The sequence below is a fragment of the Rhea americana genome, unplaced genomic scaffold (genome assembly GCF_003343005.1).
Source record: "Rhea americana isolate MKP2758 unplaced genomic scaffold, rheAme1 scaffold_68, whole genome shotgun sequence".
Taxonomy (NCBI): domain Eukaryota; kingdom Metazoa; phylum Chordata; class Aves; order Rheiformes; family Rheidae; genus Rhea; species Rhea americana.
Window position 1 is genome coordinate 4324214 of NW_028186845.1, and position 12695 is coordinate 4336908.

The 12695-nt window shown below is 50.0% G+C and overlaps 1 protein-coding gene across 1 annotated transcript in view; it reads right to left on the minus strand.

Annotated features, from left to right (window-relative positions):
* The window catches only part of KDM2B (lysine demethylase 2B), a 108448-nt gene that overhangs the window by 13598 nt on the left and 82155 nt on the right, over positions 1-12695 (minus strand). The window contains exons 10-11 of the mRNA XM_085321044.1: positions 3929-4153; positions 179-322 (exon numbers count right to left, since the gene is read on the minus strand). Of these exons, the coding sequence (XP_085177170.1) occupies positions 179-322; positions 3929-4153 (369 nt within the window). The remainder of the gene's footprint in view (positions 1-178; positions 323-3928; positions 4154-12695) is intronic.

The window sequence follows — 12695 nt, forward strand, 5'->3', positions numbered from 1 at the left end:
TGACGATCCCTTCCGGCCAGCCAGGGCTTTGGGTGCTGTGGCCATCACCCTGCTTTTCTTTACTCAGTTTCCAAAGATGAAAATTTGAAAGCTTTCTACTTTCTGTGTACTACTTTTGCATTAAAGCGATACCTGATCCAGTTTTTACTTCCAACAAGTATCACATCCTCRTACTCACCTTAAGGCATCCTGGGTGTATTATTTCATTACAAATGGAGCATTCCATCAGCATGAGATTAAACTTGCTCTCYTCCTCTTCCACAGTGTCCTCTTTCCCAGCTTCTCCACACACCAGACACACAGCAGTATGAGGCAACACCGGCTGTTTACACATATCAGAAAGAAGCCTTGATCAGAGTACAGAAAGCATATGGAAATAGAAGTTCCACAACATTAACTTACAGTATTCTCATTCTGAAGTTCTGGAGAGAGAGAAGGCTTTATGCAAGCAGCCAAAGGCTTCTTTTCAGCTGAACAATGAAGGCAAGAAAAACTGGGCAACATCTGAGGCTGGGTAGCCACACGAAGCATCACAGGACATGTATCAGGGAATGACAGTGCCCTCCCTAGAGCAACACAGATCAATGGGGAACTCCAGGGATGAAAAGGAAACATTGTTTTGTGGGTCCCTTGAATCAGTGAGCTCATCCACATGTTGGAATGTGAGTCACTTCACTGTAATACAGTGGGAAGGAAATAAAGCAACCTAGAGTATCATAGGTACATCCATTAAGCTTCATAATCTGACCAACAATTTGGCAGCTCCCCCATTTTACAAGCTGGGCAGCCAGAGGTTACGGGAGCCAATYCAGGCCACACACCAAGTCCACAACAGAACCAAGAGGCGGCCTTTTCCTGACCGATAGGCCATTACAGCATCAGTTTGAAGGCTCTGCTCCCAGCCACAACATTGTGAAGCACTGCACAGACGCCTGAGAGAATTCTTCTCCTAGAAGAGCGACAAGTGGGAAGCATGGTGATTTTTCCTATCTGTCACTGATGCAGAAGGACACCTGTAGCATCTCATGTTTCTCTCCCCCATGTCAAAGCACTGAACACCAGTCGAAGGAAGAAAAAGCTACCTTTACGTGAATGAGGAACAAAACTCTGCTTTACTGCAGTAGGGTCTTAGCCTCATGACAAGTAAGAGAACTAAGATCCTCATAAGAACCTGGCTGTAATGTGAAATAAAATCAATCAGGTTGTAACTCCTCAACTGCTAAGCAGTAGGAGCTAGAGATATGGCCTTTCATAGCAAACACCTCTCATGTATGGAATAAACTCTAACTGGGTAACTGTACATTGAATCAAATCTATGCAGTGATAACTGTATCCTTCAGGAAATTTCAGACACAGGAAAAACAGAGCTATGGTAAGATACCGCAGAGCACGTCAGCAACTGATACGATAGCTCTGGCAACACTTTCCTGCTTTCTCATGCCAGTGCTTATCCAYGTTCCATTTTAAAAGCATTTTGCAAATGTTACTTAGTTCCTACCCTTTTTCTAGGCTCACAACAGGAATCCCCCAGAAACCAYTGCATCAGTTCAGAAAAGTTAAGTTGTCCAGTCGCTTGCTCTGTCCAGTCTCCCACATGGAAATAATTTATATCCGTACACAAGGACCGCAGCAAGCATGGACAYCCCAGGAGTACTAGAGTTTTTTCTTGCTGGGGGCAAGGGTCTCTAGGGAACATCCTCTGTGCCACRCTTCCTTGGCACTGCTGAAGCAGTTGTTGAGAGCAGTTGTGCTGTAATGACTYGTCCTCCCAGCATAGAGCCCCCATRCTCCCTTTAGACTCATCCGAAGCAGCATGGAGCGGCCCAGGTGCTCCTGCCTCCCTCCTTGATTGAGCCAGTGATGCAAAGGAGCTTCCTGTTCTCTAAAGAGCAGTACAGGCTCTCTTAAGGCTTCTGAGTAATGAAAGTCTGGGTCTAGTTAATGTTGTCAATGATATTAACTAGAGGAAACAACAGTCCCAGCACTGCGGGGATCATTACTTCCACAGAGCCTTGTTTGGAGAGTCGTCTTCTTTTTTTCACTGGAAGCTCTTGGATACATACCAAAACATGTTCCTATTGCAATTGCTAGCAAACATAATGACCAAAAGCAAAGACAAAAGGATTGCTTATAGAAATGTAAAGTCCCAGCTCAACTGGTTGATYTTCCAGGCTTTTACTGCTCTAAGTAAGTTTATAGTATTTCCACTGCTATTTACATCAGTGGGAACCTCCAAAGAGTAGAGATGCCTCCAGAGCTCATTTAAAGACTGGATGACAAATCAAAATGTGTCAGCTACCAAGCTCTGTGTTCTAAGCAGGGCTCTTGGAAATCAAACTGCACACATGACTGAAGAAACACACTTGTTCCTAAGGGGGGAGGGGATGGGAAGACAACTACACTCAGCCAGTAGAAAACCCAGTTCATCTCCTCCAAAAGGCTCAGCCTGCATATCAAGATTAAAACTGCTTAGTATGAAAGTTTCCTTCATCAGGCAGGACAATAAAGCACACTTCAGCCCTAATTTAATCCCTCCGCAAAAAAGGCAGCAGGATTTCACAATTTCTTCTCCCTAGAGAATAATAAATTCTTCATCCATGCTGTTCAATTCATGCCACACTCTAGGAAATCAAGTGTTCAAAGAAAAGACACTTGAGCTACAAAAGCACTCTGCAGAAAGGTAGATATTCTATGTACTGAAAGATCCCAGAGAGCTGAATCCAACCCTCTGTGCCAAAACAGTGCATGGCTTAGAACAGGACAAGGCGTGAGCTACCAGGAGCAACTACTGGAAACACTAAGTGCTTAYCAGTTTTTAAAGCCTGACCATGCCACCTAACGCCTCCACTTCAGTTTCCTCAACAGGATTAAAGAAAAAAAGCCTAGGTGAAAGGAACAGTTAATAAGACTAAATCAAGAGTCAGATGAAAATGAGTACAGATAGGGTAATATTTCAGTTATGAATAGACAGTATTCCTTTCCCTTTTAAAGCAAACAACCCCCTTCAGAAGCTGATCCTTTTTAACACTTGCAAATACAAGGTCTTCCAGTTTATCAGTGGAAGACTTAAGCTTGCCAGGGTAGCTGACCACAGCTAAAATTAGGTGGAAAGTTATAGCTAATTCTGATGCTTGAGAGGGTGCATTAAACCCTGAGGAGAAGCTCAGTGGCACTGTCAGTACGAAAGCAATGGTTTCAAAAGACGCTTGGACAACTTAATGGGAGAATAATCTTTCAATATTTGTCAAGTATAAAGCTATCATTCATGGCTCAAGAAGCCTCAAAGCAACGTATCACTGGAACCCAGGAAACTCTTTGACTACCTACTTGCCCTGTTCTGATGTGCATTGCCAGGCAGCTATTTCCAGTCCCTGCAGAAGACAAGACCCTGGGCTGGATGGCTCTTTGGTCTTCTGGACCAAATTCCTCCCCCACGCCTAAGTAACAGCAAACAAATTCAAACCCAAGTCTTAGTCTGCGGCTGGGGTCACCAATGCCAAAAATTTTAGGGCATGTCAGYCTCAGATCTACCCGTTATCTTAAGTTGATTAAGTAATTAACACAGTAAAGATGGTTGCAAAGTGGCTGTTCAGGAAAATCAAAAACAATTCAAACCAAACAGACCTCTTCCATCTTTGAATCAGAACTTCCCTCTTCCCCAGCATTTTAAAGCTACTACAGCGCTGAATTCTGGTGTACCGCTGATCTCCACACCTGCCTTCTAAACTACTGAGGACAAAAGCAGGTCCTTTAGGAGTTTAAGAGTTTTGGAGKGTGAAAAGCAAAGGGAAGAAAAGGGCAGGGATTACCCTGTTTTGCCATTTTGCAGACTACTCCAAGGAGAGTTCTCAGTTCTAGGCCTTGTCATCAGGAGACACAAACATAGGAAAGAAATCTCTGAAAGAACAGTAGCAACAGGCGTACTTACTGCAATGCACTGCCTCATAATGCAGGACTGCTTCATCCTGCCAGGCCCCCCAAATTTCTTCATGTCTTTGCAGAAGTGACACTCGCCGCACTCTGTCCGCAGACACGCCTCGCACTTGCGGCATCGCGTCCTCCTCCGACGTGCTCCCGCGGTTGTCCGATTAGCTGCTAGCTTGACCGCAGAAGCGGTGCCCAGCTTCCCTTTGGGTCGTCCGACTGCCCTGTTCTGAAAGAGACAGACACAGAAGTTTAATGATGCATCCCAGCTGCCACATAAACTACRGAAATTCCTGGGGCAGGTATTGTATACATCTTCGATGCAAAACCAACAGATGTATCAGAAACATTCACAGATGGGCAATACTTAGCATACGCAYGCAATCACTCTTACAGCTAAACGACTTCCATCAGTTTGAGGAAAAGACGTTTTGTCAAAAGACAAAGAAATCGAGGCACAGATATGAGATGCCAAAGCCATAGCAAACCCACTTCACCAGGAGGGCAGCCAGAGCCCACTYGCAACTCGCTGCAGGACCTCGTCCCAAGTGACACGCTTAGCTCAGACCAGAGACCACCAGTGCCATTGCTGAGCTGTGGGCTAGGAGGCTCCTAGGACGGTACTCTGATTAAGCCATAAGGTCTATCTTCCTCCTTTGAAAACTGGAGAATGCAAGGAAGCAGCAAAAGCAATTTTGAGGCTACGTACAACAGGGAAACATTCAGTAACAGTGACTCAAGCCACTGCAATCTTCCTAAAAGGAAGAGGAGAGCATGAACTGCTGCCAAGTGATAAAGTAGGAAATAAAACACAAATACTACAAAACCCTTCCAGAAGGGCTCCTCTCATATCTAGCACTAGCAAGCGCTCAAAAATAGCACACCGAACGATGCCATCCACAGGCTAGAAAGGGCATCCCAGGTCTAGATTTCAATGACCTTTAAGGCAGAAGCTAAAGGAGCAGGAAAAGATTTTAAAGGATGAGGTTAACTACAGCACACTCACGCTGGACATCCAAGTCAAACACAAGGACACGCAGCTCACGCCAAACATCCCTAAGACAACGTAACTGTATGAGGGTAATTACACAAGAACCGGCGTGGCTAATTCTGACCACTGACAGCTTTCTCCACGAAGATGATCAGAAATAGAACTGCAAAGCTCATCTGTTTTAATGTTTATACAACTTTTCCACTTTCTGCACATCTCAGCATCTGAATGACAGACAAGGCAGTTTCACTTTCTCTTTCTCCTGAACTCTGGGCAGTCGCTTGGGCAGAAGGCGGTTGGCTAAAAGAAAGCCACACACAGCTTCCAGCACCCCCTTTAAAAGGGAGGTCCACGGAGACACACTATTTGGGACTGCGGAAACTTCTCCGAGTGTTCTACAACGCAATCCTGAAGAAAAGCCACATTGATGAGTAGCTGATCTTCCTCCCAGCTGAGCCAGCAGGCCTCCCCCGAGGCTTCGCTAACCTGCGCAAGGGTGTCAATATTCCAACACAGAGTCTCCGTCCATCCCAGGAGCCGCACTGCTGGGAGAGCGGAGAAGCAAGGAGCTGCACCTCTGAGTCTTCCTCTTCAGGCAGGCTCACTGCCATAACCGAGGTGGGAGAAAGCAGCGCTCAGTGGATGAGGTTACGCAGACTTCAGGAAGTTTTTAATTATGTTCCTACTGAAGAGTTTTTGTTCTGCTTACAAGTTGAATCCTTCCGCACTGGCTGAGCAGATAAAGGTGCAGCTCCCCATCAGAAACTGCACCAGAAGCATGGATTTGAGATTTCAGACATCCTGAACATCTGCCCTCTAGACTAACTTTCAGACTCTCAAGGATAAAGTCAGCTCGGGCAGTACTGGCTTAGAAGCACCTAGGTAAGGGCTCATTTTCTATCTCAGCATGAACCACCTCTACCTTCTCTTCAGTCCACCTCCCTCTGCTCACAAAGTGTGAAACGTGAGCTGGAGGCCAGACTTGGGTGGCAGCAAACTAAACTGCGATACGCGCAACAGGCTGCACAGTTCCCCTCCGTCAATAGCGCTTGGAAGACCATGTCCAGCTCCAGCTTTAGACACAAGCAACACCAGTTTCTCAAGATGGCAAACACCAGTCACAACGCCATCCAAATGGTTTGATTTTTTTTTTAAATACAATCTGTTCATTACACACTTGGAAATTCAAGTCATTGTACTACTGCCTTTGTACCAACTTACCGGAACACCCCCAGTCCAACGCACATTTTCACTACACCATGTCCCCGTCAGCACGGCTAGAGAGGCCTTGCAGCAATTCCCACTAGTATCTGGTTTCAAGGGGCTCAAATTGGTCGCTTAAAAACCTCAACATAAGGAAATCTGGCCTGTGGGTTGCTCTCCCAAAAAGGGGCTGGGATTCAAGGGGGTAGAAGGAGCCTCCAACATGACTTGGGGTTTATTTAGCGTGTGGCAGAGAGCCAGATAAATTCCAGGCTGATGTTAGTGAACAGATACTGCCGGATTTCCAGCTCAGACTGCAGCTTTGCAACATGCTGGCCCTGGGAGCAAAGCTGTGTGGGACACTTCCTTTGCCACCCATGTTCCCATCCCTGCACTGAACTCACCATCCTCCTGGACAACCCTGCAGAGTAACAGCTCAGCGGTGTGGGACAGCAGGAATTGCTTAAACTGGATTAAAAAAAAAACAAAAACAAAAACATGGAGGCTTCAGAGCAGGATTGGGTGACACACTCAGCCCCAGGCTAGTTTCTGGCCAGATGGCTTCTCCCACTTATTAGATCCTATTATCTCTTCTCCGACAAGCCCACAAGACTCTCAACGTCAGGAAGCGAAGCCTTTGCCTCCTGATGCTGTAGCCCCCAGGAGCCAGCTGAGAGCTGTGAAAAAAAGGAGATTTATGCCAAACCTGAACAGATACTTTTCTAATTCTTACAACAAACCCCAAGGAGCCAAGACAGGGCCTGCCTGACCTCCTACCGCCGGCAAACTCCTATGTTTTCTGGCACCTCCTCAGAAAGTGTGTCCGTACACCCCTGGCGCAGCAACAGTCTTCAGAAGCGGGGTAGGAGGGTGCTGGAGCAGTGACGACTGCTTCCCAAGCTCCTAACRAAGGCTGCGCAAATGGCTGCTGAAATCAAGCAGAACTGATACACTAAATACCTACTTCCAGTATGTTGAGACCTAGAAGGCTGGTGGACTTGCACCGCTTGTCTTCCAACCCAGATGCACTAGCAGGACACATCCTGCTGTCCCCCCGGCCAGACCGCTGCTGCGCAACGCACAGCGGCAACCACACCGAGCAAAACCGAACTGCCGAGAGCCCCCGAATCAGACACGGCGTGGCCCCTGGGGGATCCAGCACAACTTGGGTACTGGAAACAAGTTCTGGCCATCAAACGTAACACACTAGGAACTACAAAGCCGATTACAAGCAATGAATTTGGCATCAGTCTCCCAGTGCACAATGACTAAACGCTCCGACTCTTCAAACTAGGAAGGGAACAAAACAGCAAGCTTATTTTCAGGTGTGCTGAGCCCCTACGAACCCCACTGAACTCAAAGAGCTCCCAGTGGACAACAGTTAGGGAGGAGCCTGGGTGGGAAGAAGTCACTGGTGATTCAAGACTCTCAACAGGGCCGTGCACATCTGGGAACAAACCCAGGTATCCCACCTCCAACTGGAAGCAACCCCCTAGCAAATCCTACCTGGAGGAGTCACTACGCTCAAGCGCTAGTTTATCTCGGCTTTAGCAAGCGCTTGGCTGCTAGGAAATTTTCRCCGTGTGCTTACAGGTACTTCAGCACGCTCTCACCACGTGCCATTTCCCTGCACRGCAGCCTCTGAAAAGCCACCCAACTCGGCAGCAAAGCAGTTCCGCCTGCCGTCCCGGACCATCTGAGCCCAGGGGCCGAGACGGTACGGGCGCCAAGGACCCGTGTGCCCCAAGCCCACCTCTTGGACAACTGAATCTCTATTTTGATGTTCACAGCAACATTTTTCTAACCTTTGCAGCTGTGAGAAACAACTACAAAGATGTCAGAGTAGCAGAAATAAAGGCTGATCAGAGTTTGGAGCTAAACGCGTGGTAAGCCGGTGTTGATTCTGTAACCACCACTCCCCATCACAGCCCCAACACCAGCTTGGCTCTGCTGGAGCTGTCCCCAAGCACCTTCACATTCAAACCTTTCTGCTTCGGGGAGGAAGATCAGCTGACAGCACAGGCCAGGCTAGGAACAGGGTCCTGGCCTGCCCTAAAAGCAAGGCTGACAACGCCTGCAGCCCTGAAACCAGCTCTTCCGCAAGTGGCCTTTGCCTGGGCACGGGTCTCGTTCCTCCGTTCAGCCTCACGCACCGCCTAACCGCTGCTGGCAGCACTGTACCGTTCTTTCAGACTCAAYGCTTCCCACCAAAATTCAGGCCCACGCGCAGTGCCCTTCCGCGGGGCTTATGCGTGCGGCCAGCTCGCCGAGACCCTGAAGCACTTCACTTCCCAACCAAGCACAATCTGACCAGCTTGTGTGTCCACTGCATAACTCTCTCCAATAAAAGACATTTTATATCTTTATCTTTCATATTTTCAAGGTTCTGTATAAACATATCCCTTCTACTTGCAAGACAAGGGTTTTTTGCTTTTATAACAGATACACAGATTTCAGTTTATTCTATTTACAGTAGTTGGGCCAAGTCCACACAACAGCATCAGCCCTGAAAGGAAAACGARGAGCCAGGACCTCCTGGGCGCCAGCACCTTGGTACCGAACTGCCTCTCCATGCAACTCTTAGCAGAACTAGAATAGAGGAATTTAAATACCAGTATTTTCTTTACATCATCAGATATAAACTAGGAGAAAAAAAGAAATGAAAACGACCTCACCACAATTTACAATTCTGACAGCTAAAAGACCTCTCAAATGTGCTGCTGAGAGGGGGCACTGGAGAACCCCCGGCTGCCCCAGAGGAGGCTTTTGCTCGGTTACTTCCCTGCCGCTTGCCAGGGCGTCACAGCGGCGAGGAAGCAGAGACACGTTTTCCCACGCCGACCGGGGGAAGCTCTGGGAGGACGACGCTCCCAGCCCGCCGCCCGGAGCCGGCAAAAGCGGCGCTAACTCTCAGCACGGCTCCAGCGCCGAGCCCCGCTCCACGTGCGCGGGGTTCGCCCTCGCTGCTGAGGAGACCGGCCGAACCGGCTGTTCTCGGCAGCGACCGTCGCGGGGACCGGCGGCGCGCGCTAGCACGCCGACTTGAGACCCAAAGCCATTTTACAAAAGAGTCTCAAGGAGCGAACAGACCCTCTCGCGAACGCTACGTTAGCCCCAAAACACGGCGGCTGGCAGGCTGACCGCCCGTCGCAGGGACGCCATCCTCTACCAGGCGACCCCAACGAAGTCGCCAGTCCCTCACCGTTAAACCCGAACTCCTTCAGCAACCACCGGGCTCCCGGCTCCAAGGGACAAGTCGGGCAGGGAGGGAAGGCGGAGAGGAGAGCGAGGATGACGCGGCGGCAGGAATTCAGGGGTGCTGAGGAGGAAGCGAGTTGAAGACAGCAAAAACCAGGGCGTTGCTGTAACATCCTTAAGAGCCCCATCAGCTCAAGAGGGCAAACCAACGCTACAGGTTTAACGGGTGTTTGACTAAAGCCAACCTGCYCAAAAAGCTCACGCGCACGAACTCCACGAGATCTCCGCTCCCCTCCAGTGGCGAGGGTTTACAAGAGCCACGGTGCCCGCCGCCGGCGTGCGCTCCCGCGGGGCCTAGGCGTCACACCAGGCACCGTGTCCCGAAGCCCCTGCTGAAGGAGGGGTGTCATGGGGCAGGGGACTGCCGTCACACCCTGCCATCCCCAGGCAGGATTAAGGCTACTCGGATGGTCAAAGGCTATCGTCTCCGCCAATTCAGACCTAGGGACTTTCTCATCCTCCGATGCAAAGAAACAACGTAGTTACTAGTGACCGCTGCTGCAGGTCACCACGCCGAGCTCCACGACTCTGCGAAGGGATCTGTTTCCCAYGAGTAAATGGAAAAACTTCTACCTTGCAGGTTCATCTATGCATTAGTGACACTCCACCAGCTTTCCTGCCAACACAGCTATGTTGTTTAGGGTGCGATAAACCGGCATGTCTGTGCCACTGCAAGTCCCTCAGTTTATTTTCCTCTGGTGGTGAGGAGGTAGAGGTTAAGCCTGGAGGGTGGAATAAGATACATTGGCAAAAATATGCTTCTGTAGATAAGCTGCATCCAAAGTAGGCGCTCTTAAAAAGAAAGAGCGCTAGTAAATTATACGGACTTGGGGCACCTTCTGCAAACGTAGCTTTTCTTACCACTACTTCAGAAAAAACCTCCGCCAGCCCCCTCCCAGGAGTATTTTTCGCGGTGTAACTGTTTACACAAGCAGCTTTTTGCTAGACCAAGCGTCACCACTGGAAATCTCAGCCCCGGGCAGCCCGAGCGCCCCAGCACGGCACCCGCTCCCTCCTCGCCAGGCAGGACCCACGCCGCGCACCACGGGGCTCCACCGCAACTCACTACGGCGCTTCCAACCACACCAAATCCCATCTGCCGGAAAACCTGACCATCTTTGTCTTCTTAGGTTAGACCCGGGGAGAAAGGACAGAGTGAAGAGTACGAAGAAACGTGCACCAACTCCGCAGCTCCTGTCTGAGCCCTGAAGTTGTGACACCTGTGGAGTTAAAATGTTTCAGCTGTTACAGAACAGGGACTACCACAGAGGACTAAGGCTACCTGACACTGATTTAACATTTCCTTCGTAGGAAAATAGAGCAACACGCGTTAAAAGTGAGCTTGCACGAAAATATAACTGAGTCCACGCTAAGCTGTTTATCACCAACTGTTTTGAACAGAGAACAAAAAAACACTTCAGAYGCTTTCACTATAAAGGTCCCAATGTTAAAATTTAGGTTCAGATCAAAACTTTTAAAGAATCACACAGGAACACKCACCACTTCTCTGCATTGATTTTTGTTTTAAACTCCTAAGATACACAAATGCTATCAAGTCTTACGTTTTAGCACAAACGAAGAAACCCAGAATATAACCAACTTTTCAGATTCATCCAGCAAGAACTAGCACCTTCAGCAGTGATTTCACAGCTGTTTCAAGGCAGCTGAGACCAATCTGTTCTTTGAGCTATTACCTCTTTAAAAAAGAGCATGCAGTAATCACATCAGAACAGGGAAGCAAATGGAAGAGGCCTAGCATGGGACAAAGTTTAAAAAAAGGGAAGGGGGGCTGCGATGTTTTAGCTCTGGGGCCTGGGAGATCAGCAGCGAGCTGAGCAGCAGTGCCRGCCTGTTCATTCACACAACCCTCGGAGTCAGGCAAAGGCTTCAATAAAGTTACTCATCCAGGAACCGGCTTAGTTTCTTGGACTGCCACAACAACAAGCCAATGCAGCGCATTAACATCTCTCTGAACACTTCCACACCAGATCTGCCACCTCCGGGGAGCACCCAAGGTGCACGCCGCCATCCAGCCTCAGCTCCTGTCCAGCCTTGCTTTTGCTTGTGCAATTATTGAACAAAAAGTAGCACGATTAGTGCAAGTGAAACGGGTGTCGGTGGCTAGACTCATACCTAGCCTACGTACCAACTTGTTGCAAATTATGGGGCTATTTTAAAGAGCAAATCACCTTGAGTTATGAACAAAAATATCAAGTTTATGCTTAAATTGCACACACATGCTTAATTCTATTCCTGGTGCATTTTTAATTGCTCAGGCAGCTCTTAGAGTAAAATACACAATCTAGAACATATGTTCTGGATTATTTTTCATAGATTGCTCCATAAATTCAAAAAGTTTATTCTCTTTCTCTCAAAGGGAAAAAATAAACTTCAGAGAAGAGACCCTGGAAGTATTAATAGAAGTTCTCTTTTCATTTTAACGTGCATCCTTTTCTTTATGCTACATCCCTTGTCCCCGGGCACGGGAAGGAGCTTTCGCCAGTAAGCCCAACCGCGACGAGGTAACCAGGCTCCGCATCAGACTCTCCTGAAGTCGCGCAGCCCTCTCAGCTATTTGAGGAATCTTATTAAAAAAATAAATAAATAAATCTGGGGAAGGAGAAGAGAAAAGGCCGGCGAGGCACGAGCACACGCTCCGGCGGCCCCCGGCGAGCGCGGCAGCCCCGCTGCCCGGGCCGCCGCCGCCGCCACGCCCGGGCCCGCCGCGCCCGGGGCCGGGGCCGGGGCCGGGGCCGCTCCCGACCCCACATTGTTCGCCGGCCCCGCTGCCGGCGCGGCGCGGCGCTGGGGTATTTTCTGCGTGCTGCAGCCGCTGTTCACGCGGGGAAATGGGTGCGCTGTGCCCTGTGGACCGCCCCGCTCTCCCGCTCTCGAAGCGCCTTGGCCATTATCTTGTTCCAAAGTTCCCCGGAGGCGCGCGAGCCCCGCCGAACCCTCCGCGTCGCCCAGCACACCAGGGATCTCCGCTCGGCTCGCAGCGTTCCCGAGTCGCGCCTGGCCCCAGGCCCGCGCCGACGCAGGCGGCGGGGCTCGCGGACCGGGCTAACTGGTCTCCATCCCACGCACGGCGGCCGGGTGCGAGGCAGGGCAGAGCGGGGGCGGCGAGCGGTCCCCCTGAYGGGGGTCAGCTCCTTGGCGCGTGGCCCAGGAGCTGCCAGCGCGGGGACCGCTGCCCCCAGGGCTGGAGCGACTTGTTCCTGCCCCTTCCTGACGGCTGRGGTCGGGGGGAGCAGCGTGCGGCCAGCCCAGCTCTTGCCTTGGGACGGGGAGCGCACTGACCGCGGCGCCACGCGCACCG